The sequence below is a fragment of the Macaca mulatta genome, chromosome 14, assembly GCF_049350105.2.
Source record: "Macaca mulatta isolate MMU2019108-1 chromosome 14, T2T-MMU8v2.0, whole genome shotgun sequence".
Taxonomy (NCBI): domain Eukaryota; kingdom Metazoa; phylum Chordata; class Mammalia; order Primates; family Cercopithecidae; genus Macaca; species Macaca mulatta.
This window is the reverse complement of record NC_133419.1, coordinates 6948966-6970018: the sequence shown is the minus strand read 5'-3', so window position 1 is coordinate 6970018 and position 21053 is coordinate 6948966. Positions and strand designations below refer to the sequence as shown.

Below are 21053 nucleotides of genomic sequence, written 5' to 3'. Positions count from 1 at the left end.
CCACCCCTAAGGGCGGGCCCTTGTACCAGTCTCTGCCCGCTCCGGCTCTCCCCGCCCCTCCTTTCCATCTCTTCTCCACGGTGGCCTTCCTCTTTCTTCACAGCCCTAAGTCTGTGACCCCCGACGACAGTCCCTGTCCATCTGCACCTGGCCCTCTGTCGGGACTTCCTCTGTGTCTCTGAAGACCTCCGTCTCTCCTTGCCTGCTCCGTGCCCTCCTCCTGCCGGGTTCGTGTCCTGCCCCACGCCCCCAGGTCTGGGACGTTTTCGTGGCGGGTGGGGCAGGCACGTTCCTGGCGGGTCCCTATCGGTCCCTGTCGGTCCGTCCGCCCCGCGCCGCCCCCGCCGGGCACTGGGCATGCCCCGGGCGTTTCTATATAAAGCGGCGCCGCTTGGGCCCGGCGCTGTGCCACTGCCACCGCCGTCGCCGCTGCATCCCGCCCGGTCCGAGTCCGCCCACCACGCCCGCCCAGCCGCTACCGCCGCCAGGTACCCAGGCTCCGGCCCCGCCCCGGGAGAGCCAGGGAGGGGGGCGGCCGGGGCAGGAGTCGCGGGGACGAGAACCCCGCGCGCCCGCGCTCCGCGGCGGGACCCTCGACGCTACACTCCCCACCCCCGGGACCTGGCGCCCCCCACTCCCCCCGCACTGGAGGGGCAGAGCCGAGCCGGGACCCTAGGGCAGGAAGGACCTGTGAGCGCGTTGGGGCAGGAGCCACTCGGTCTGGGCAGCAGAAATCCCTCCCCATCTTCGGGGTGGGGGTGGGGCGGTCTTGGCCTTTCTCTGCAGGGACAGGTGTTGGCCACCTCTCCACTCCCAAAGTCTAGGGGCTGGAAGGCCAGGCAGGGACCTGGCTGCCCTGACTCCTTCGTCTCTCTGTCCCTCTGTCTCTGCCATCAGTCTTTCAGCCACTCCACCCACGAGATGGTGAGTCTCCTGCCGTCCCTCCCCCACAAGGCCCAAGTCCCTGGGCAGAGAGAGGGCCCAGAGGACAGCAGGCAGCACCCAGGACCTAAGCCTGGGGGTTGCCCCATGCAGAGAGCTTAGACCCACGACCAGCTCCCCCACCCCCACCCTGCAGCTGCATCCTGGGAGGTGGGCACTCTTAATGCCCTGTGACAGTCATTCATTCCACGGCCCCTCAGGGAGCTCACCTTCTACGAGAGGGCACAGAGGCTCTGGCCCTGGCAAACTGGGATTCAAGCCCAGGTGTGAGGCCTAGTCCTCTGCCATCTGGGCCACAGCACACCATCTCCCAACAACCAAGAGATTCTCTTCGTCCCAGCCTCATCAGCCCCCAGGGGATGGGACAGGGCAGGCACCAGGCAACAAGGCCCAAAGAGACCTCATAACTTGCTCAAGGTGGCTGAGCCTGTCCCCTGGAGGACAGACCCAGCAGGCAGGCCTGTCCAGGCGTGGGGACTGCAAAGAACAAGAATTCCATTCACACGGAGCCTCCCAGCAGCCCCATATGGGGTGCGCCAGCCTCAGAGAGGGGAGGGACATTAGGTTTCATCCAAAGAAAGCATTTCCATGACTCAAAATATCTGCAAAGAGGGGTCCCAGCCCTCCCCCTCCTAATGTCTAGCCCAGGGCTGGGCACACAGTAGGGCTTCAAGGCCTACGTGGGGATGACAGGGAATCACATTTAGGTGTCGGCACACTCCATGCTGGGTCATGAGAGAGAAATAAGCCACCCCAGAGTGATGGCTGGGTTCGTTCATTCACCTGCTCTTCGGTCAACAAACATTTACTGAGCAGTGGCTGTGTGCCAGGCACGGTTTAGGTGCTGGGGTTGCCTCCATGAACAAAACAAACAGAAAACTCTGCTGCTGTGAAGCAAGCTAAGGCGGAGCCCAGCGTGGGGGCACGGGGGGTGCTGGTCGGCAGGACACTGCTTCCTGCCATTCCTCCAGGGGCACCGCACAGAACAGTTTACAAAGCACTCCCACCATCGCGTTCCCATTAATGCGCCTTCACCCCCAACACAGGCCTTTCCTCTCCTAGTCCCCGGGACGGTGTCAGCCCTGAACACAGCCCAGGCTGGGAGAGTGGGGGGCTTACACCCTTGGGTGACTTAATGTGACCACTGGCCCATCCTGCCCAAGATCCACCACTTCTGCCCTCTCAGCTCTCCCTGGATCCATCTGGTCCCGAGTGGGATTGCCCACTGGGCTCCAAGGACCTGGAGGATGAGGGCCCCTGGGGAGGGGGCTCTGGCCTGCCACCCACAGGCTGCTTCCCTGGCTCCTGGCGCCAGGACGTGGGCCTGGACTGCAAGGGATCCCCCGAGGGGACCGAGGCCCGGGCCTGGACTGTCTACTACTACAGCCTCCTGCAGAGCTGTCTGCAGCAAGCTGGCCTTCCGGAGACCCAGGACCGCAGCCAGGCGCCCCGCACAGGTGCCCAAGGGCTCCCTGGAGGGGGGCACCCCTGGGGGCAGGGAGGGGCCCCCAGCCCAGTCTGCTTCCTCGTCCATGTCAAGGTCAGCCCCTTCCCCCAGGCTCTGGTTCGGTCTGAAGGCAGGAAAGGCACAGCTAGTTGGCCTAGGGTAGGCAAACATTGTTTGCAAGGGCATCTGGCACCAGTGAGGTCAAGGATTGGGCTCTCTGCCCTCACCCCCTCCCCAAAAAGACCCAGCCCTGGGATTGGGAAACTGTTGTGTGGCACTGAAGCTTCTAGAGAAAGGTCTTGGGAGCTGCGGCAGAGGCAGCTCAGCAGCTGAGACCCCCCCAGACTCCTCCCCTTCTGCCCCTCCCACGCCTGTTGTATATACAGATTTTGTGTGGACAGAGGGTTCGCAGGTAGAATACCTGAGAACCACAGACTCGGTCCCATTGTACAAACTGGGAAACAGGGGCTCGGAGGAACACTGACTCCTCCGAGGTGACACAGAAAGTCAGAGCTCAGGCTAGAACCCAGGTCTCCAGTCACCCAGCCTGCAGCCCTTCTGGAACAACTGCAGAAAGGGGGGAGCCCGTCTCACAGGGCAGGACTGGCGGGCACGTCCACTCCCTGTCTGTCCCCTGTCTCGTCCGATTCCTGGGAAAACTCTGGGGGCCCAGGGTGAGGCCATGGGTGTGGAGGTGGTGGAAGGTGGGCAGAGAGACAACAAGGGCGCCCCTGGTGAGCTGGGCCATGTTCTCTTTCCCGAGGCTGTCCTGGGGCGGAGGTGACCTTGTGCGTTCTGGGCTCCCCCAGCACCTTTCTGCCTGTGCTGCTGGAGGGTGGGGTCCAGAGCCCGGGTGAGTGTGTGCTCAAGTTTCCCCATCCCCTTCTACAGAAAGGGCAGCCCTGCCCTGGCCCAGCTACATCCCAAAATACCCGCCAACCCTGGCAACTGCCTGCATTCCACTGGAGCAGCTGCCATGCCGAGTGGGGTTGGGTTCTGGGATCAGCTGCCCCCACTCCGCTACCCAGGGGCCCGGGCATGGGCCATCAAGCCTTCCCTGGCCAGCCACTTGCCTTCTTTGCCCACAGGAAACATGCTCCTTTGCCTGTCCCCTGCTTGGTTGATGAAGGTGCCAGCACCTGGGCAGCCGGGTGAGGCAGCCCTGCTGGTCTCCAAGGCTGTGAGCTTCCACCCTGGGGGCCTGACATTCCTGGATGACTTTGTCCCCCCACGCCGTGCCACCTACTTTCTGGCAGGCCTGGGTCTGGGGCCCAGCCGGGGCCGAGAGGCAGCAGAGCTCGCCCGTGACCTGACCTGCCCCACAGGAGCTTCGGCTGAGCTGGCCCGGCTGCTGGAGGACCGGCTGCTGACAAGGCAGTTGCTGGCCCAGCAGGGTGGTGTGGCTGTGCCAGCGACCCTGGCATTCACTTACAAGCCGCCAGGGCTGCTGCGCGGAGGGGATTCCAGCCCAGGGCTACGGCTGGTGGAGCTGAGTGGCAAAGAGAGCCAAGAGACGCTGGTGAGAGAGGAAGTGGAGGCTTTTCTGCGCTCCGAGGCCCTGGGTGATGTCCTGCAGGTAACAGTCTCTTGTCCACCCCGAGGTCTGTACAGATGCCAGCAGGATGGGACCCAGGCACGGCTACCAAGTCTGGCTGGGAAGGTGTCCCTACCTCTTAGCCCTGCCACTGCCCCATCTCTAGGGCAATCCCCTGCCCTTCTGCCTCAGTTTACTCACCGGCTCCTGTGGTGGAAGCGCCCCACCCTGCAGTACCTGCGGTGGCGTCCAGGAGGCCTCTTTCCGCTCCTTGCTGCAGGTGGCTGTGAAGCTCAGTGGCTGGCGCTGGCGGGGGCGGCAGGCATTGCATCTGCACCCACGGGCAGAGCTGGGTGCAGTGGTGAACACAGTGCTGGCACTGCTGGAGAAGCTGGAGGAGGAGGAGAGTGTCCTGGTGGAGGCTGTGTACCCACCTGTCCAGCTGCCCTGCTCAGGTGAGAGTCACCTGGGCTGGCCAAGGGTGGGAGCTTGGTGTGGCCTTCTGGCCACTCTGTGCTGGCCTTAGACCTCCTTGTCTTCCCCCAGATGGTCCTTCACCTGGCCCTGGCCTGGCCGTGCGAATCTGTGCTGTGGTGTGTCGGACACAGGGTGATAGGCCACTGCTGAGCAAGGTGAGTGTGGCCCAGGCCCAGGTTGTGACCCTGCCTGCCACACCCCAGTCCAGTCCCAGTGGTTTGCCAAAGGCCCCTGAGCCGTCTCTGGGCAGAGAGGACAAAATCCTTAGAGGGATCGAAGTTGCCTCTGGGGAAACTACTGGGTCTGACCCGTCTTCACTTTCCTGCAACCCTTCCAGAACCCCTCCCACACCAAGAGCCCCTGCCCCTGTGCTCAGCCCCACGCTGGGTAGTACCAGGGCCCAGGGGGCTGAATTGTCTTTCCAGAGGGTCTTGCCCACCTAGAGGCTGACCCAGGGCTTCCTGATAAACCTCTAGTGCCTGGAGCCCTTCAGGAGGGGCCTCTAAGCTAGGGAGTTCAGGAAGGCTTTTAGGGACCCTACTGGGTACCCAGCTCTAGGCTACACTGAGAGGGAGAGATTCGACCCTGCCCTCAGGGAGCTCCAGTGGGGTAGGGGAGACGGGAGATGCTAGGACGGGGCACACCAGGGTGGCCCAGGCCCTCAGGGCTGCAGGAGCCATCCTGGAGCGGGACGCCAGCTGGGCCTGGAAGCCTGGGTAGAATCCCTGGAGGGGTCTGGGGACCAGATGGGGAGTGGCAGCAATTTAAGACATGCTGGAGGACGGGGCTTCTTGAATGTCCAGTGAGGGGTCTGGTCTGAATCTTGGCACAAGGGGGTGGGGGTGTGCATGGGGGGCAGGAGTGTGTGGGCCTCCCTCTGAGCCGCCCCCTGCCCAGGTGGTGTGCGGCGTGGGCCGCGGAGACCGGCCTCTACGGCACCACAACTCCCTGCCGAGGACGCTGGAGGTGGCGCTGGCCCAGTGCGGCCTGGGCGAGGAGGCGCAGGTGGCGGCCGTGCGGCAGCGCGTTAAGGCGGCGGCCGAGGCCGCGCTGACTGCCATGCTGGCTCTGGAGGCCGGCCTGAGTGCCGAGCAGCGCGGCGGGCGCCGGGCGCACACGGACTTCCTGGGTGAGTGACGGCGGCCGGGACGGGGGCCAGGGCCCGAAGCCGAAGGCCAGGGGCAGGAGGGCGGGGTCTGCCCGCGCTGAGCTCGCGTTCCCCGCCGGGCGCAGGCGTGGATTTCGCGCTGACAGCGGCCGGCGGCATGCTGACCCCCGTGGCCCTGGAGCTGAACGGCGGCCTGTGCCTGGAGGCGTGTGGCGCGCTCGAGGGGCTGTGGGCCGCGCCGCGGCTGGGGCCGGCAGCCGCCGAGGCGGCGGCCGCGCCGCTGGTGGAGACCATGCTACGGCGGTCGGCGCGCTGCCTCATGGAGGGCAAGCAGCTGCTGGTGGTCGGCGCGGGCGGCGTCAGCAAGAAGTTCGTGTGGGAAGCGGCGCGCGACTACGGGCTCCAGGTGGGCGGGGCTGAGCCCCAGGTCCTGGCCCGAGCGGTGGAGGCGGGACTCTGGGGCGGGGCCTGGAGCAAAGGGGCGCGCTTGGGGCGGGACCCCCCGCTCTAGGGGCGGTGCTTGGGCGGGGCATCCTGGCCCGGTACACGGAAGCCTGGGCGTAGGGGCGGGGTCCGCCGTCCTGAGAGAGTGAGGAGACTCCGCTAGTTCTGTGCCTGCCTGGAGTGAGAGGCCATGGGGAGAGGCAAGGAGTCCTCCGCAGAAAGAGGAGAGGAGCCCGGGTAGATGGGCTGGAGGAGGGACAGCGTTAGCGCCAGAGCGGGGGCCTTGAATGCCAGGCTAAGGAGCCTGGCTCTGTCCTGGGGAAAGGGCGGGCCCTTTGAGGTTGAATTCCTGACACTTGGCACACAGGACCCGCAGAGGGTGCTGGGGAGCCGCATACAGATCCTGAATCCAGTTCATAGCAGGCAGGTAGACTTTTATTTTGAGACAGGGTCTCACTCTGTTGACCAGACTGGAGTGCGGTGGTGCGATCACACCTCGACTTCCTGGGCTCAAGCAATCCTCCCACCTCAGCCCCGCTAATTTTTTTTATTTTTTATTTTATTTTATTTTTAATACCGAGTCTCACTCTGTCTCCCAGGCTGGAGTGGAATGGCACAATCTTGGCTCACTGCAACCTCCGCCTCCTGGGTTCAAGTGATTCTCGTGCCTCAGCCTCCTGAGTAACTAGGGTTACAGGCGTGCGACACCATGCCCAGCTAATTTTTGTATTTTTAGTAGAGACAGAGTTTCACCATGTTGGCCAGGCTAGTCTCGAACTCCTGACCTCAAGTGATCTGCCCGCCTTGGCCTCCCAAAGATCTGGGATTACAGGCGTGAGGCACCGCGCCCGGCCTGCCCGGCTAATTTCAGCATGAGCCACCGCGCCCAGCCTGCCCGGCTAATTTTTAAATTTTTTTTTTTTTTTTTTTTTTTTGAGACAGAGTCTCGCTGTGTCCCCCAGGCTGGAGTGCAGTGGCGCGATCTCGGCTCACTGCAAGCTTCGCCTCCTGGGTTCACACCATTCTCCTGCCTCAGCCTCCTGAGTAGCTGGGACTACAGGCACCCACTACTGCGCCTGGCTAATTTTTTGTATTTTTAGTAGAGATGGGGTTTCACCGTGGTCTCGATCTCCTGACCTTGTGATCCGCCCGCCTTGGCCTCCCAAAGTGCTGGAATTACAGGCGTGAGGCACCGCGCCTGGCCAATTTTTAAAATGTTTAGTAGAGACCGTATCTCACTCTGTTGTGCAGGGTGGTCTTGAACTCCTGAGCTTAAGCGATCCTCCTGCTTTGGCCTCCCGAAGTGCTGGGATTACAGGTGTGAGCCACCGCACCCGGCCAAGTAGACATTCTTATCCCCATTGAACAGATAAGCAAACAGGCTGTCTCAAGCTGGCCCTAATCTAGCAAAGTGGCTTCCTCTCCCCTCTCCCACCATGCAGCACCCCCTGGGGACACCACCTCTGTGTTCCCTGCCTTGCTCAGTGTTTTCTCCACTTGGAATGCCATACCACTGCTGAGGCTGTGTTACTTTGCAGAGAGCCGCCCTCCCACTCTCTTCAGTGGCTGCCTCTGCCCTGGGTTCCCCCAGCAGGCAGTAAGCTTTAGGGGCACGGGGCCCCACTGGATTCCTCCCAGTGTCAGAGCACTTGGGGTGAATGATGACCAAACCACTTGTCCCCAGCCCCAGCCCTGGTAGTTTCTCTGCAAGCCCCGGCCAGTGAGGCTGCCTGTGGGAAAGAGTCTGCCGTGCTCTCTCACACCCTCCTCTCTGTGCTGCAGCCCCTCCCACCCAGATCATGCCTTTTCCTCCTGCAGCCACCTGGCTGACTCTTATTCTTCAGCTCCCAGCTTAGGCATTGCCTCGTCTAGGATGCCTTCCCTCCCCTCCAGCCTGTATTAGATGTTGCACTTCTGCCTCTTCCATTTATTCAGTCAATCCTCAACACATATTTATTGAGCACCTAGTGTTTGTGCACTCGTATCCCCCGAAGACCTGGGCCATCCTAGGCCCCATCCTATCCCCCTAGCACCCAGTACTGGCTGACCTGGATATGCCCCGCCCTGTGGCTTCTGCAGCTGCACCTCGTGGAGTCAGACCCCAACCACTTTGCATCCCAGTTGGTACAGACCTTCATCCACTTTGACATGACCGAGCACCGGAGGGATGAGGAGAATGCACGGCTGCTGGCAGAGTTGGTGCGGGCTCGCGGCCTAAAGCTAGATGGCTGCTTCTCCTACTGGGACGACTGCCTGGTGCTCACAGCCCTGCTCTGCCAGGAGCTGGGTCTGCCCTGCAGCCCCCCAGCTGCCATGCGCCTGGCCAAGAAGAAAAGCCTCACCCAGCTGCACCTGTTGCGCCACCATGGCCCACCCTGGCCTGCGCCCTCCCTCCATGCTGTGCCCTGCTGCCCACTGGAGAGCGAGGCTGATGTGGAGAGGGCCGTGCACCAGGTACCCCTGCCAGGTGTCATGAAGCTGGAGTTCGGGGCAGGTGCAGTGGGCGTGCGGCTGGTAGAGGATGCGCCACAGTGCCATGAGCACTTTTCCCGGATTACCCGAGACTTGCAGGGCGAGGCCGACCACCCGGGCATTGGGCTGGGCTGGGGCAATGCCATGCTGCTGATGGAGTTTGTGGAGGGCACCGAGCACGATGTGGACCTGGTGTTGTTTGGTGGGCGGCTGCTGGCTGCCTTTGTCTCCGACAATGGCCCTACGAGGCTGCCTGGCTTCACTGAGACGGCGGCCTGCATGCCCACCGGGCTGGCATCAGAGCAGGAGGCACAGATGGTGCAGGCAGCCTTCCGCTGTTGCCTGGGCTGCGGGCTGCTCGATGGGGTCTTCAACGTGGAGCTCAAGCTGACCGGGGCTGGGCCTCGGCTTATCGAGATCAACCCCCGCATGGGTGGCTTCTACCTGCGTGATTGGATCCTGGAGCTCTATGGCGTGGACCTGCTGCTGGCTGCTGTTATGGTGGCCTGCGGCCTGCGTCCTGCCCTGCCCACCCGCCCACGTGCTCGTGGCCACCTGGTGGGCGTCATGTGCCTTGTGTCCCAGCACCTGCAGGCCCTGAGTTCCACTGCCAGCCGTGAGACCCTGCAGGCCCTGCACGACCGTGGCCTGCTACGCCTCAATCTGCTGGAGGAGGCCCTGGTGCCTGGGGAGTACGAGGAGCCCTACTGCAGTGTGGCCTGTGCCGGGTCCAGTCCCACCGAGGCCCGCCTCCGCCTGCTGGGCCTCTGCCAGGGCCTGGGCATTGACGGGCCCAGCTACCCTGTTGCTCACTTCCTGTCTCACTTCAAATAGCACTGGGGCCAGGGGGCAGGGAAGCAGTGCTGGGAGTAGGGACTGTGGTACCCTCTACTCCCTGGAGCTCTTCCTGCCTCTCTCCACATCGCCATGCCCCAGCCCCAGCCTGGCCTGCTGCAACGCCTAGGTCTGTTTCAGAGCAGCAGGGCAATTTTGACACCAAGGCATCCTGGACTCAAGGGCCTCTTGCCCTCCCAAACGCCCCAGTCCAGCCCAGAGCTTCCCCAGCATTCTAGACTTGGAGAAGTGACAATGACCGCACACACACACACCCCTCTGTCGCCAGCTCCCCAGGTGGGAGTGAGCCCAAACCCAGCCCCTCCTGTCCACCCCTCCAGGTCTCACTCTCTTCCTGCCACCTACAAGAGGAGAGGACCTGGCTGGGCCCCAAGCCTTGGACAAATCCTAGAAAAACCTGAGACTAGAACCCTTGTCTTTCTCTTACCCAAATTCTAGGATAGCTCTAGAGCCTGCTAAAAACTTGGCGGCATCCAACCTGCCTCATTCGGCCTGAGCAGTAGAGGCAGGTGGACTGTGGACAGAAGCAATCCTCTTTCCGCTCACCCCGGGCAGACAGTACTGCCTGCGTTCCCCCGATGAAAGGAAACAGGCTGAGAGAGGAAAAATGACTGCTCCAGCATTATACCACCGTGGAGGGTGGGTCACAGGACATGATGCAGGGTCCAGGTTTCTGTTTTGATCAAGTCTTACATGCCCATTCAGCTTCTAGGCCCCCCTCACCTCCCTGCCCTCATTCACGAGTGGCCCTGAGACATGTGAATGCCTCCCTCCTATGCATCACAAACCTTCTCCACGAAGCTTTGGTGCTTTGGCCTCCGGCACACCTAACTAGCATTGGCAAAGGAGTCTACATTCTCTTCCTCATTCAGGGAAGATGCTTTAAGAGCTCCTGCCTCTGTGCAGCACAGGAACTGGAGACAGCTCCCCAAGCATCCCTCCCCAAATAAAGGCTTATGTACTAGTGAAGTGTCTAGATAGGTTCTCTTGACTGGACAGCTCCTCCCAGGATCAGCTAGATAGGGGGTGGGGAAGGGGATTCAAGGGGATTGGGGATACTTGTAGCATCTGGAGCTAAGGGAAAACCACCCCACTGGCCTGGTGTCTGGGTTGCCCTGGGTTGCCAGGGGCCTGCCCTATACCCACATCAAGACCTGAACCTGAGGATCTCCTTTGGTAGAATTACAACCAAAGGGCCACATCCAACCAGATAACCCTCTGTGTGCCTGGAGACCCTTGAATTCTGTCCACCTCAGTTCATACCCAACCTCCCCTATGCAAACAGAATGCACACCTAGACAGCTTCCAACAATCAGAACTCACACCCAAGGCCTGGTCTGGCCCAAATTCACTTCCACACATTCCCATCCAACAAGAATCCATACCCAATCTTTTTTTTTTTTTTTTTTTTGAGACAGAGTTTCACTCTTGTTGCCCAGGCTGGGTGGAGTGCAGTGGCACAGTCACAGCTCACTGCAACCTCTGCCTCCAGGTTCAAGTGATTCTCCTGCCTCAGCCTCCCAAGTAGCTGGGATTACAGGCGCCCACCACCAGACCCGGCTAATTTTTGGTTTTTTAGTAGAGATGGGGTTTCATCATGTTGGCCAGACTAGTCTCGAATTCCTGACCTCAAGTGATCCACCCACCTCGACCTCCCAAAGTGCTGGGATTGCAGGTGTGAACCACTGCGCCCCGCCAAATCCATACCCAATCTAAAGTCACAGACCACGTGTCGCAGACCAGATTTACTGTGTTGAGTGTGTTCTTTCTTTCTTTTTCTCTTTTCTTTTCTTTTCTCTTTTCTTTTCTTTTCTTTTCGACGGAGTCTTACTCTGTTGCCCAGGCTGTAGTGCAGTGGCGTGATCTTGGCTCACTGCAACCTCTGCCTCCCAGGTTCAAGCGATTCTCCTGACTCAGCCTCCCAAGTAGCTGGGATTATAGGCATGTACCACCACGCCTGGCTAATTTTTGTATATGTGGTAGAGACGAGTTTCACCATGTTGGTCAGGCTGGTCTCGAACTCCTGACCTCAAGTGATCTGCCCGCCTCAGCCTCCCAAAGTGCTGGGATTGCAGGCATGAGCGACTCTGCCTGGCCTGTGTTCATTCTGTCAGCAGAGTTTTTGTTTTTTGCTGGGTGCAGTGGCTCATGCTTGTAATCACAGCACTTCAGGAGGCCAAGGTAGGAGGATCACTTGAGTCCAGGAGTTCAAGACCAGCCTCCTGGGCAACAAAACAAGACCTCCTCTCTAAAAAAGAAAGAAAAGGCCGGGCGCGGTGGCTCAAGCCTGTAATCCCAGCACTTTGGGAGGCCGAGACGGGCGAATCACGAGGTCAGGAGATCGAGACCATCCTGGCTAACACGGTGAAACCCCGTCTCTACTAAAAAATACAAAAAACTAGCCGGGCAAAGTGGCGGGCGCCTGTAGTCCCAGCTGCTCGGGAGGCTGAGGCAGGAGAATGGCTAAACCCGGGAGGCGGAGCTTGCAGTGAGCTGAGATCCGGCCACTGTACTCCAGCCTGGGCGACAGAGCGAGACTCCGTCTCAAAAAAAAAAAGAAAGAAAAAAAAGAAAGAAAGAAAGAAAGAAAGGAAAAGAAAACAGAAAAAAAAATTAGCCGGGTGTTTGGTTGTGGTGGCATGTGCCTGTCGTTCCAGCTACTTGGGATTGGAGGCGGGAGAATCACTGGAGCCCAAGAAGTCAAGGCTGCAATAAGCCATGATCTTGCCACTGCACTTCAGCCTGGGTGACAGCATAAGATCCTGTCTGGCCGGGCGCGGTGGCTCAAGCCTGTAATCCCAGCACTTTGGGAGGCCGAGGCGGGCGGATCACAAGGTCAGGAGATCGAGACCACAGTGAAACCCCGTCTCTACTAAAAATACAAAAAACTAGCCGGGCGCGGTGGCGGGCGCCTGTAGTCCCAGCTACTCAGGAGGCTGAGGCAGGAGAATGGCGGGAACCCGGGAGGCGGAGCTTGCAGTGAGCCGAGATGGCGCCACTGCACTCCAGCCTGGGCAACAGCGTGAGACTCCGTCTCAAAAAAAAAAAAAAGATCCTGTCTGAAAAACTAAACAAAAGAAAAAAACAGTAAAGTTTTGGGTTTTTTTGTTTTTTTTTTTTTAGTTTGTTTTTTTTTTTTGAGACGAAGTTTCGCTCTTGTTGTCCAGGCTGGAATACAATGGCGTGATGTTGGCTCACTGCAACCTCCGCTGCCAGGTTCAAGCTATTCGCCTGCCTCAGCCTTCCTGAGTAGCTGGGATTACAGGCATGCGCCACCATGCCCGGCTAATTTTGTGTTTTTAGTGGAGGCACAGTTCTCCATGTTGGTCAAGCTGGTCTGAGCCACCGCGCCTGGCCAAGTTTTGGGGTTTTATTTGTTTTGAGACTTGGTCTCACTCTATCGCCCAGGCTGGAGTGCAATGGCGCGATCTTGGCTCACTGCAACCTCCGCTGCCCGAGTTCAAGCGATTCTCCCACCTCAGCCTCCTCGGTAGCTGGGAGTACAGGTGCGTGCCATCACGCCTGTCTAATTTTTGTATTTATAGTAGAGGCAGAGTTTCATCAACTCTTGGCCTCAAGTGATCCACCCACCTCGGCCTCCCAAAGTGTTGAGATTACAGGTGTGAGCCACCGCCTCTGACCTTTTTGTTTTTTTGAGACAGGATCTCACTCTGTCACCAAGCCTGGAATGCGGTGGCACCATCATAGCTCACTGTAACCTTGAACTCCTGGCCTCAAGTGATCCTCCCTACTTGGCTTCCCAAAGTGTTACGATTACAGGCGTGAGGCATCGTGTCCGGCCTCAACAACGTTTTTTGAAGTGTCTATTCTGTACCAGGTGCCTAAATGTGCTTAACCTGACGAGGGAGTAAACGCCAACAAAATCTCATATTTACAGGTGTATCACTGACCCCCAAACCCTATTTAAGGCGGGAACCTGGCAACATAACCTGGCAGTGAGCTGGCCACTCCGATCTGTAATGCTCCGATCTGCAGGGTCCTCGAGCCAGAGGCACTTTGAGGAGACCCTGATGCCACTGTCTCCCTTTCAGGAGCGAACGGAAAGCAAGGCGACCTGCCTTTCATCACGCAGCCGGCCTGGCAGTACCCGGCTCCAACAGGGCTGGGGATTGTATTTACATTCACACCTGCATACACTTCCGACCCTGCCCCATCCAAACTCAAAACTCTCCGTAGAACCAAAACGGGCTCCCAGAGAGCCGTGCTGGGAAGACCAAGGGTCCTGCCGAGAGGATTCCGCAGGCTGAAGGCTGGGCGCCTCGCCACTCTAGGACTACAATTCCCGAGAGGCCTTGCGACGGACGCCATCTTTGTTCCTCACCAGGCTAAGCGATTTTGCGGAGGGGGAGTAAGACTTGCGTCATCGGCGCGCGCGGCCGCCGTCGCGGAGAGATGATGTTTAGGTCCGGGACTGTCAGTCGGTGCGCGGCCGGGTACGGGCCGAGGGGCCCGCGGGGCGGCGCCTCCATGGCGGCCGTGTTTGATTTGGATTTGGAGACGGAGGAAGGCAGCGAGGGCGAGGGCGAGGGCGAGCCAGAGCTCAGCTCCGCGGTGAGTGCCCCGCCCTGGCGCTACTGAATCTTGGAGCCGATCCTGTCACCCAGCCGAGGCCGGAGCAGCGGCTCCGCACGCCCGGAGCGGGCTCCGACCCTTTGCAGACCCAGATCCTTCTCAGATCCCGGCCTCACCCCGACCTCTCTTCCAGAACCCCAGCCTTTTCCCCCGATTCTCCTTTTCTTGCCCTCGGCTTCTTCCCAGTTCTTGCACATCCCATGCCAGCTGCCATGCCTGACACCCTTCTCTCCTGGGCCAACCAGTCCAACCTGAGCGGGAGCGGGGAGGTATCCTGGCACCTTCCTTGGCTCTTACCCCTCGGTTTCTCACAGGACGTGTGTCCCTTTGCCGAGTTGAGGGCAGCTGGCCTGGAGTGAGTGAGGGTCGTGTTGGGGGAGAGGGGAATGGAGTGGGGAAGGGGAACTGGGGAGCACTAGAGCCTTGTCCTCATTAACTCCTTGTGTCTGTAGGCCTGTGGGACACTATGAAGAGGTGGAGCTGACTGAGACCAGCGTGAACCTCTGCCCAGAGCGCATCGGGCCCCACTGCTTTGAGCTGCTGCGTGTGCTGGGCAAGGGGGGCTATGGCAAGGTAGGGGCGGGCGCACCCTCCTCCTGTCTCCCAGCCTCCATCTGCAGGCAGCAAAGCGTTCTCAAAACAAAGTAGACTTGTGAATCAGCAGGGCTTCTAAGGGGATTCAGAGCCAGAAACATAAAGGAGGGAAGGCCAAATCCTCTCCAATCGGACTTGAAATCTTCACTGCCCCACCCTTGGCAGGGCCTAGGCCTCCTGGTCCCAAAGCCAGAGCTTAGGGTGGGACTTCTTGAAGATAGGATGTGGAGAGGGAAGTTGATCCTGTCTCCCCTGCCCTACAGGTGTTCCAGGTGCGAAAGGTGCAAGGCACCAACTTGGGCAAAATATATGCCATGAAAGTCCTAAGGAAGGTGAGTCACTTGTTCAGCCAACGAATACTGTGTGACTGCCATTCCCAATGTGCTGTACCAGGCTTTGGGAAGACAGCAGGGAACACAGTGGAGGAGGGGCCCTGTCTTTGGCATTTACTTGTTTATTGTCTGTTGTGATGTGTATTGTCTTGCAGTAATTCTCAATGGGAGCAATTTTGACTCCCAGCAGACATTTGACAACATGTCTGTACACTGTTTTTTTTTTCCCTTGTTTTGAGAAGGAGTTTCGCCCTATCACCCAGGTTGGAGTGCAGTGGTGTGATCTTGGCTCACTGCCACCTCCGCCTCCCAGGTTCAAGTGATTCTTGTGCCTTAGCCTCCGGAGTAGCTGAGATTACAGGTGCCTGCCACCACACCCAGCTAATTTTTGTATTTTTTGTACAGGCGGGGTTTCACCAGGCTGGTCTCTAACTCCTAATCTCAAGTGATCCACCCGCCTTGGCCTCCAAAGTGCTGGGAGCTGGGATCACAGGCATGAGCCATCGCGCCTAGCCATTTTTTTTTTCTTTTGGGATAGAGTCTCGCTTTGTTGCCCAGACTGAAGTACAGTGGTGCACTCTCTGCTCACTGCAACCTCTGCCTCCCGGGTTCAAGGAATTATCTTACCTCAGCCTCCTGAGTAGCTGGGATTATAGGCGTGTGCCGCCACACCTGGCTAATCTTTGTATTTTTATTTATTTACTTATTTATTTTGAGACGGAGTCTCACTCTGTCTCCCAGGCTGGAGTGCAGTGGTGCGCTCTCAGCTCACTGCAACCTCCACCTCCCAGGTTGAAGTGATTCTCCTGCCTCAGCCTCCCGAGTAGCTGGGATTACAAGCATGAACCACCATGCCTGGCTAATTTTTTTTGTATTTTTAGTAGAGATGGGTTTTTGCCATGTTGGCCAGGCTGGTCTTGAACTCCTAACCTCAGGTGATCCACCCAGCTCGGCCTCCCAAAGTGCTAGGATTATAGCCATGAACCACTGTGCCTGGCCTAGTTTTTGTACTTTTTAGTGGAGACGGGGTTTCACCATGTTGGTCAGTCTGGTCTTGAACTCCTGACCTCAGGTGATTCGCCTGCCTCAGCCTGCCAAAGTGCTGGGATTACAGGTGTGATCCACTGTGCCTGGCATGGACACATTTTTGATTGTCAAGGCGAGAGAGGAGAGTTACTGGCACCCGGGGGGTGGAGGCCAGGGATGCTGCTGAACGTCCCACGGTGCACAGGGCAGCCTCCCACAACAAAGAATGACCTGGTCCCAGGTGTCAGTAGTGCCCAGGTTGAGAAACCCTGTGTTAGAGGATAAACCCATCCCTGGAAATGATGATGGCTGACAGCAGCAGAATTATGGAGAAATACAATGGAGTGACAGAGCATGGCAGCAGGTAACAGATGGATGGTCTGAGGAGCTCTGGATGCCCCCAGTTTTTTTCTTTTGAGACGGAATCTCGCTCTGTCTCCCAGGCTGGAGTGCAGTGACCGGATCTCAGCTCACTGCAAGCTCCGCCTCCTGGGTTTACGCCATTCTCCTGCCTCAGTCTCCCGAGTAGCTGGGACTACAGGCACCCGCCACCTCGCCCGGCTAATTTTTTGTGTTTTTTAGTAGAGACAGGGTTTCACCGTGTTAGCCAGGATGGTCTCGATCTCCTGACCTCGTGATCTGCCCATCTCGGCCTCCCAAAGTGCTGGGATTACGGCCTTGAGCCACTGCGCCCGGCCTTTTTTTTTTTTTTTTTTTTTTTTTTTTTGGGATAGTCTCAACCACATCAAACTGACTGACTTTGGACTCTGCAAGGAGTCGATCCATGAGGGCACCGTCACTCACACCCAGGCTGGAGTGCAGTGGCGGGATCTCAGCTCACTGCAACCTCTGTCCCTGGGTTCAAGCAATTCTCCTGCCTCAGCCTCCTTGGTAGCTGGGATTACAGGCGTGTACCATCGTACCCAGCTAATTTTTCTATTTTTAGTAGAGACGGGGTTTTGCCATGTTGGCCAGACTGGTCTCAAACTCCTGACTTCAGGTGATCCACCTGCCTCGGCCTCCCAGAGTGCTGGGATTACAGGTGTGAGCCACCGCGCCCAGCCTGGATGCCCTAGTTTCTAACCAATTCCTGTATCTCCAGGCCAAAATTGTGCGCAACGCCAAGGACACAGCACACACACGGGCTGAGCGGAACATTCTGGAGTCTGTGAAGCACCCCTTTATTGTGGAACTGGCCTATGCCTTCCAGACTGGTGGCAAACTCTACCTCATCCTTGAGTGCCTCAGTGGTATGAGTGTGGGCCCAGGCAGGGGTGTGTGGCGGGAGCAGGGAGCCAGCATAGGAAGCTCTGGGGGGAAGCTCTTGAGAGATGAGTCTGTGGGGGTTGTCTAGGGGCCCCCACTCTGTCCTACCCATCCACCCATCTATCCGTGCATCTGTCCCATCATTCATTCATTCATTCATTCAGCAAACGTCTGTCCAGCACCTACTGTGTCCCTCACATGTGTTGGGGGTGGATGGGCATGGTGGGAATTTGGGTAGAAGTCCAGAGGATGGTTGTGTCTCTTCCTACTCCCCTCCCTGTTTTGTTCTTCTCTCCTGTGTGCCCTGCATCCTGTCAAGTCCCCAGTCCAACTGGTTCATTCACTGTAGCGTCCTACTCTATCAGTCTACTCTCAGGGGCCTGGTGGGTTGGTCAGAGCACTTTTCTAAGTGGGCTGAGGCCTCCTGCTCACCTGCTTTCTAGTGTCTCCTCCTCGGACTGCTGAGGTCATAGAGCCTGGGGCTGCTCCCGGACCTTCTATTCAGTCCTGTGGCTTGCTGCCCAGATCAAGCCTCACCCCTAGGCCAGCTGACCCCTGCTGGCTGTGAGCAGTCTTGGCCTGCCTTTCCCTCGTTTGGGCCAGATGAACCCTGCGAGCTTCTGCCTCCATGCTCTACATTCGCTCTGTTCATCTCAGCATCCCCTTAAAGTCCCAGCAAACCGCACTTTCTCTGTTCTGTTGTGTTGGGATTCACTCTGTCTTCCCTGTCTCCTCTGCGAGATCTTTTGGGCTAAGCTCTTGGAGCTGTGGCCTGGGCCTGGCGTATTAGAGCTGTTGTGTACATGTCTGTCTCCCCAGTAGACTGAGCGTCCTGAGGGCAGTGGCTGGGTCTCTTCATCCTGTCCCCAGCTTCACCCAGCACAGGGCCAGGCACCGAGTAGGCGTCGGTAGATGTTTGCTGAATTGAATTGAATCCCCACGGCAGCTCTGTGAGGCAGGTAGGGCAGGAATTATGAGCCCCGCTTTCCCCAAGAAGAAATAGACTCAGAAAGTGTAAAGGGACTTGGACCCAGCATGTGGCTGCTGACGTGTTTGTGTGGCAGGTGGCGAGCTCTTCACGCATCTGGAGCGAGAGGGCATCTTCCTGGAAGATACAGCCTGGTGGGTGTTACTCCTCCACTTTCCTGAGGCCGCCGGGTCCCTGCCCTACTCCCGCCTTCACCCTGTCTTGTTTCTGCAGCTTCTACCTGGCCGAGATCACGCTGGCCTTGGGCCATCTCCACTCCCAGGGCATCATCTACCGGGACCTCAAGCCCGAGAACATCATGCTCAGCAGCCAGGGTGCGCCTGCGTGTGCGGGCAGCTGCCGGCGGGGTCTGCGATCTGTGGGGAGGCCGAGGAGCTCTGTGGGTGGGGTGGGGCCCTGGTCATGCCTCTCCACACTCTTCCTCAGGCCACATCAAACTGACTGACTTTGGACTCTGCAAGGAGTCGATCCATGAGGGCGCTGTCACTCACACCTTCTGCGGCACCATTGAGTACATGTAAGTGGCACCTGGCTGGCCCAGGGGTCGGGAGGACAGCCCGAAGGGGCATGGCCTGACTGACAGTTCCACCTGGACCCCAGGGCTCCTGAGATTCTGGTGCGCAGTGGCCACAACCGGGCTGTGGACTGGTGGAGCCTGGGGGCCCTGATGTACGACATGCTCACTGGATCGGCAAGTCCAGCCTCCTGGGAGGAGGAGGGGCAGGGGCAGGGGTGGGAGGAGCCCCCCTACTGGGGCAAGGGCAGGGCATGGTGGGAGGCCCACAAGGCTCCTCTCACCTTCCTCCTCCTCCAGCCCCCCTTCACTGCAGAGAACCGGAAGAAAACCATGGATAAGATCATCAAGGGCAAGCTGGCGCTGCCCCCCTACCTCACCCCAGATGCCCGGGACCTTGTCAAAAAGGTGGGACTCCTTTCTCTCTTCTCTGGGGCCCTGCCAGCCACTCAGCACGTGTTCTTGAGTCTCTCTGGGCTATGGGGAGGCCAGGGCCACCCTGCCCTGTGCAGTTTGCCTCTGGGAGTAAAAGGAGCCCCTCCCTTGAAGTCCGGGATTCAGCCCAGGTCTCAGCTCTGTCACAGACCAGCTGCTGCCCTAGCCCAGACCTTAGGCTGAGTCCTAACTGGGGACGTGCTTGTGATGAGCTGGCCACACTTCCATCAAAGACGAACATCAGAGGTGTTAGAGGGAGGCCGGGCAGCCACATGGGGAGTTGGTGCCTCACCAAAGCGCCCTGGGGCAATGCCAGGGCCCAGGAGCCTCTGCAAAGCCTTTGTGGAGAAGGTGGCTCCATTGACCAAAACTTGAAAGTCCCCAGGGTATCCACAGGTGGGAACCACACCCAAAGGCATTCTCTCCCATGTCACCTGACCCCCACTCCGGCTAGCCCTGGGACGTGGGGACACAGGAACAGTACTGCCCAGGCCCTCACCCTCTCTCCTGGTCCCACAGTTTCTGAAACGGAATCCCAGCCAGAGGATTGGGGGTGGTCCAGGGGATGCTGCTGATGTGCAGGTGGGTTTGGGGCCACCACCAGGGGTAGGGCTGAGTCTCCAAGGGTGCCAGGAATGGGGGTAGGGCCCCAGGGCAGAGGGAGTAACCAAGGAGGCAAGCAGGTGAGCTGTTAGTGGGTTCGGGGCATTCTCTACCCACAGAGGCATCCCTTTTTCCGGCACGTGAATTGGGACGACCTTCTGGCCCGGCGTGTGGACCCCCCTTTCAGGCCCTGTCTGGTGAGCAGCAGGCCCAGTGGCCGGTGGCCGGTGGTGGGTGGCAAGTGGAGAACCTGCATCTTGGTGCCCTCTGATCCCTCCCCTCTCTGGTCGGCCCACAGCAGTCGGAGGAGGACGTGAGCCAGTTTGATACCCGCTTCACACGGCAGACGCCGGTGGACAGTCCCGATGACACGGCCCTCAGTGAGAGTGCCAACCAGGCCTTCCTGGTGAGTGCGGGGGCCTGGGGACTGTGGGACCAGGGCAGGGATGGTGGCTAAGGATGGAAGTTACTGAGTGTCGCATGGCCCTGCCTCCGACCCCAGGGCTTCACGTACGTGGCGCCGTCTGTCCTGGACAGCATCAAGGAGGGCTTCTCCTTCCAGCCCAAGCTGCGCTCACCTAGGCGCCTCAACAGTAGCCCCCGGGCCCCCATCAGGTACTGAGGGATGTGGGGATGTGTGGCTGGGATAGGGACACTAGCAGGCAGGACGCCAGCTCCAGCCTTGGGTGCCTTGGCCACGTCTGTCAGCCAGTGTTGGCTTAGGTTGCTGTGTCTACGATGGGGACCTCAGTCCCTACCCCCCTTGCGGTCAGGCTGCCTAGGTGGGAGTTTGTGGAGCCCACGGCCTGTGTGCTTGGGCAGGTGGGAAAGTCTGCCTTCCTTGATCGAGTGCTGGGAGGCCCTGGCAGGGCCTAGGAAGCTCTTACTCTGCCTTGGTTTCCCCTGCAGCCCCCTCAAGTTCTCCCCCTTTGAGGGGTTTCGGCCCAGCCCCAGCCTGCCGGAGCCCATGGAGCCACCTCTACCTCCACTCCTGCCACCGCCGCCGCCACTGCCACCCTCAATCACCGCCCCTCTCCCCATCCGTCCCCCCTCAGGGACCAAGAAGTCCAAGAGGGGCCGTGGGCGTCCAGGACGCTAGGAAGCTGAGTGGGGTTGAGGGCAGCCCTTGAGCCCTATCCCTGCAGCTGTGAGGGCAGCAGGTCCCTGGGCCAGTGTCAGAGACCTGGGGGTGTGTCTGGGAGTGGGGTGTGAGTGCGTGCGAAAGTGTGCGCCTGCTGGGGCAGCTGTGCCCCTGAATCATGGGCATGGAGGGCTCCAGGCTACGACTGCTGGGGCCAGAGCGCTGCTGCCCACCATGCCCTGCGCTCAGCTAGCTGCTCCCGTGGAAGATTAAAGGGCTGAATCATGGCGCTGACCTGACTCTTTGCGCTGCACGCCTGGGGGCAGGGGTGGGTTGGATTGT

At 59.3% G+C, this 21053-nt stretch overlaps 2 protein-coding genes across 44 annotated transcripts; both read left to right on the top strand.

The window, feature by feature from the left end:
• Positions 1-99: 99 nt before the first annotated feature.
• On the top strand, positions 100-10248 carry CARNS1 (carnosine synthase 1). Of its 42 annotated transcripts, none has more exons than XM_028833166.2 (10): positions 100-488; positions 898-924; positions 2258-2399; positions 3153-3242; positions 3478-3965; positions 4204-4378; positions 4470-4555; positions 5298-5529; positions 5634-5914; positions 8032-10248. In XM_028833166.2, the coding sequence occupies exons 2-10, from the start codon at positions 922-924 to the stop codon at positions 9256-9258; spliced, it is 2724 nt and encodes a 907-aa protein (XP_028688999.2). In that variant the 5' UTR covers positions 100-488; positions 898-921; the 3' UTR covers positions 9259-10248. The 42 variants fall into 42 exon arrangements, with proteins under 42 accessions (XP_028688999.2, XP_014969056.2, XP_077818142.1 ...); XM_015113570.3 differs by having other exon boundaries at positions 2129-2399; XM_077962016.1 differs by having other exon boundaries at positions 1989-2399.
• A 3468-nt stretch (positions 10249-13716) lies between these two features.
• RPS6KB2 (ribosomal protein S6 kinase B2) lies at positions 13717-20998 on the top strand. Of its 2 annotated transcripts, XM_001117937.5 has the most exons (15): positions 13717-13851; positions 14187-14227; positions 14325-14445; positions 14730-14798; positions 16927-17074; positions 18155-18212; positions 18292-18392; positions 18505-18595; positions 18679-18769; positions 18893-19000; positions 19547-19609; positions 19750-19827; positions 19929-20036; positions 20133-20245; positions 20540-20998. In XM_001117937.5, the coding sequence occupies exons 1-15, from the start codon at positions 13768-13770 to the stop codon at positions 20727-20729; spliced, it is 1464 nt and encodes a 487-aa protein (XP_001117937.3). In that variant the 5' UTR covers positions 13717-13767; the 3' UTR covers positions 20730-20998. The 2 variants fall into 2 exon arrangements, with proteins under 2 accessions (XP_001117937.3, XP_014969064.3); XM_015113578.3 differs by lacking the exon at positions 19547-19609.
• Positions 20999-21053: the final 55 nt, after the last annotated feature.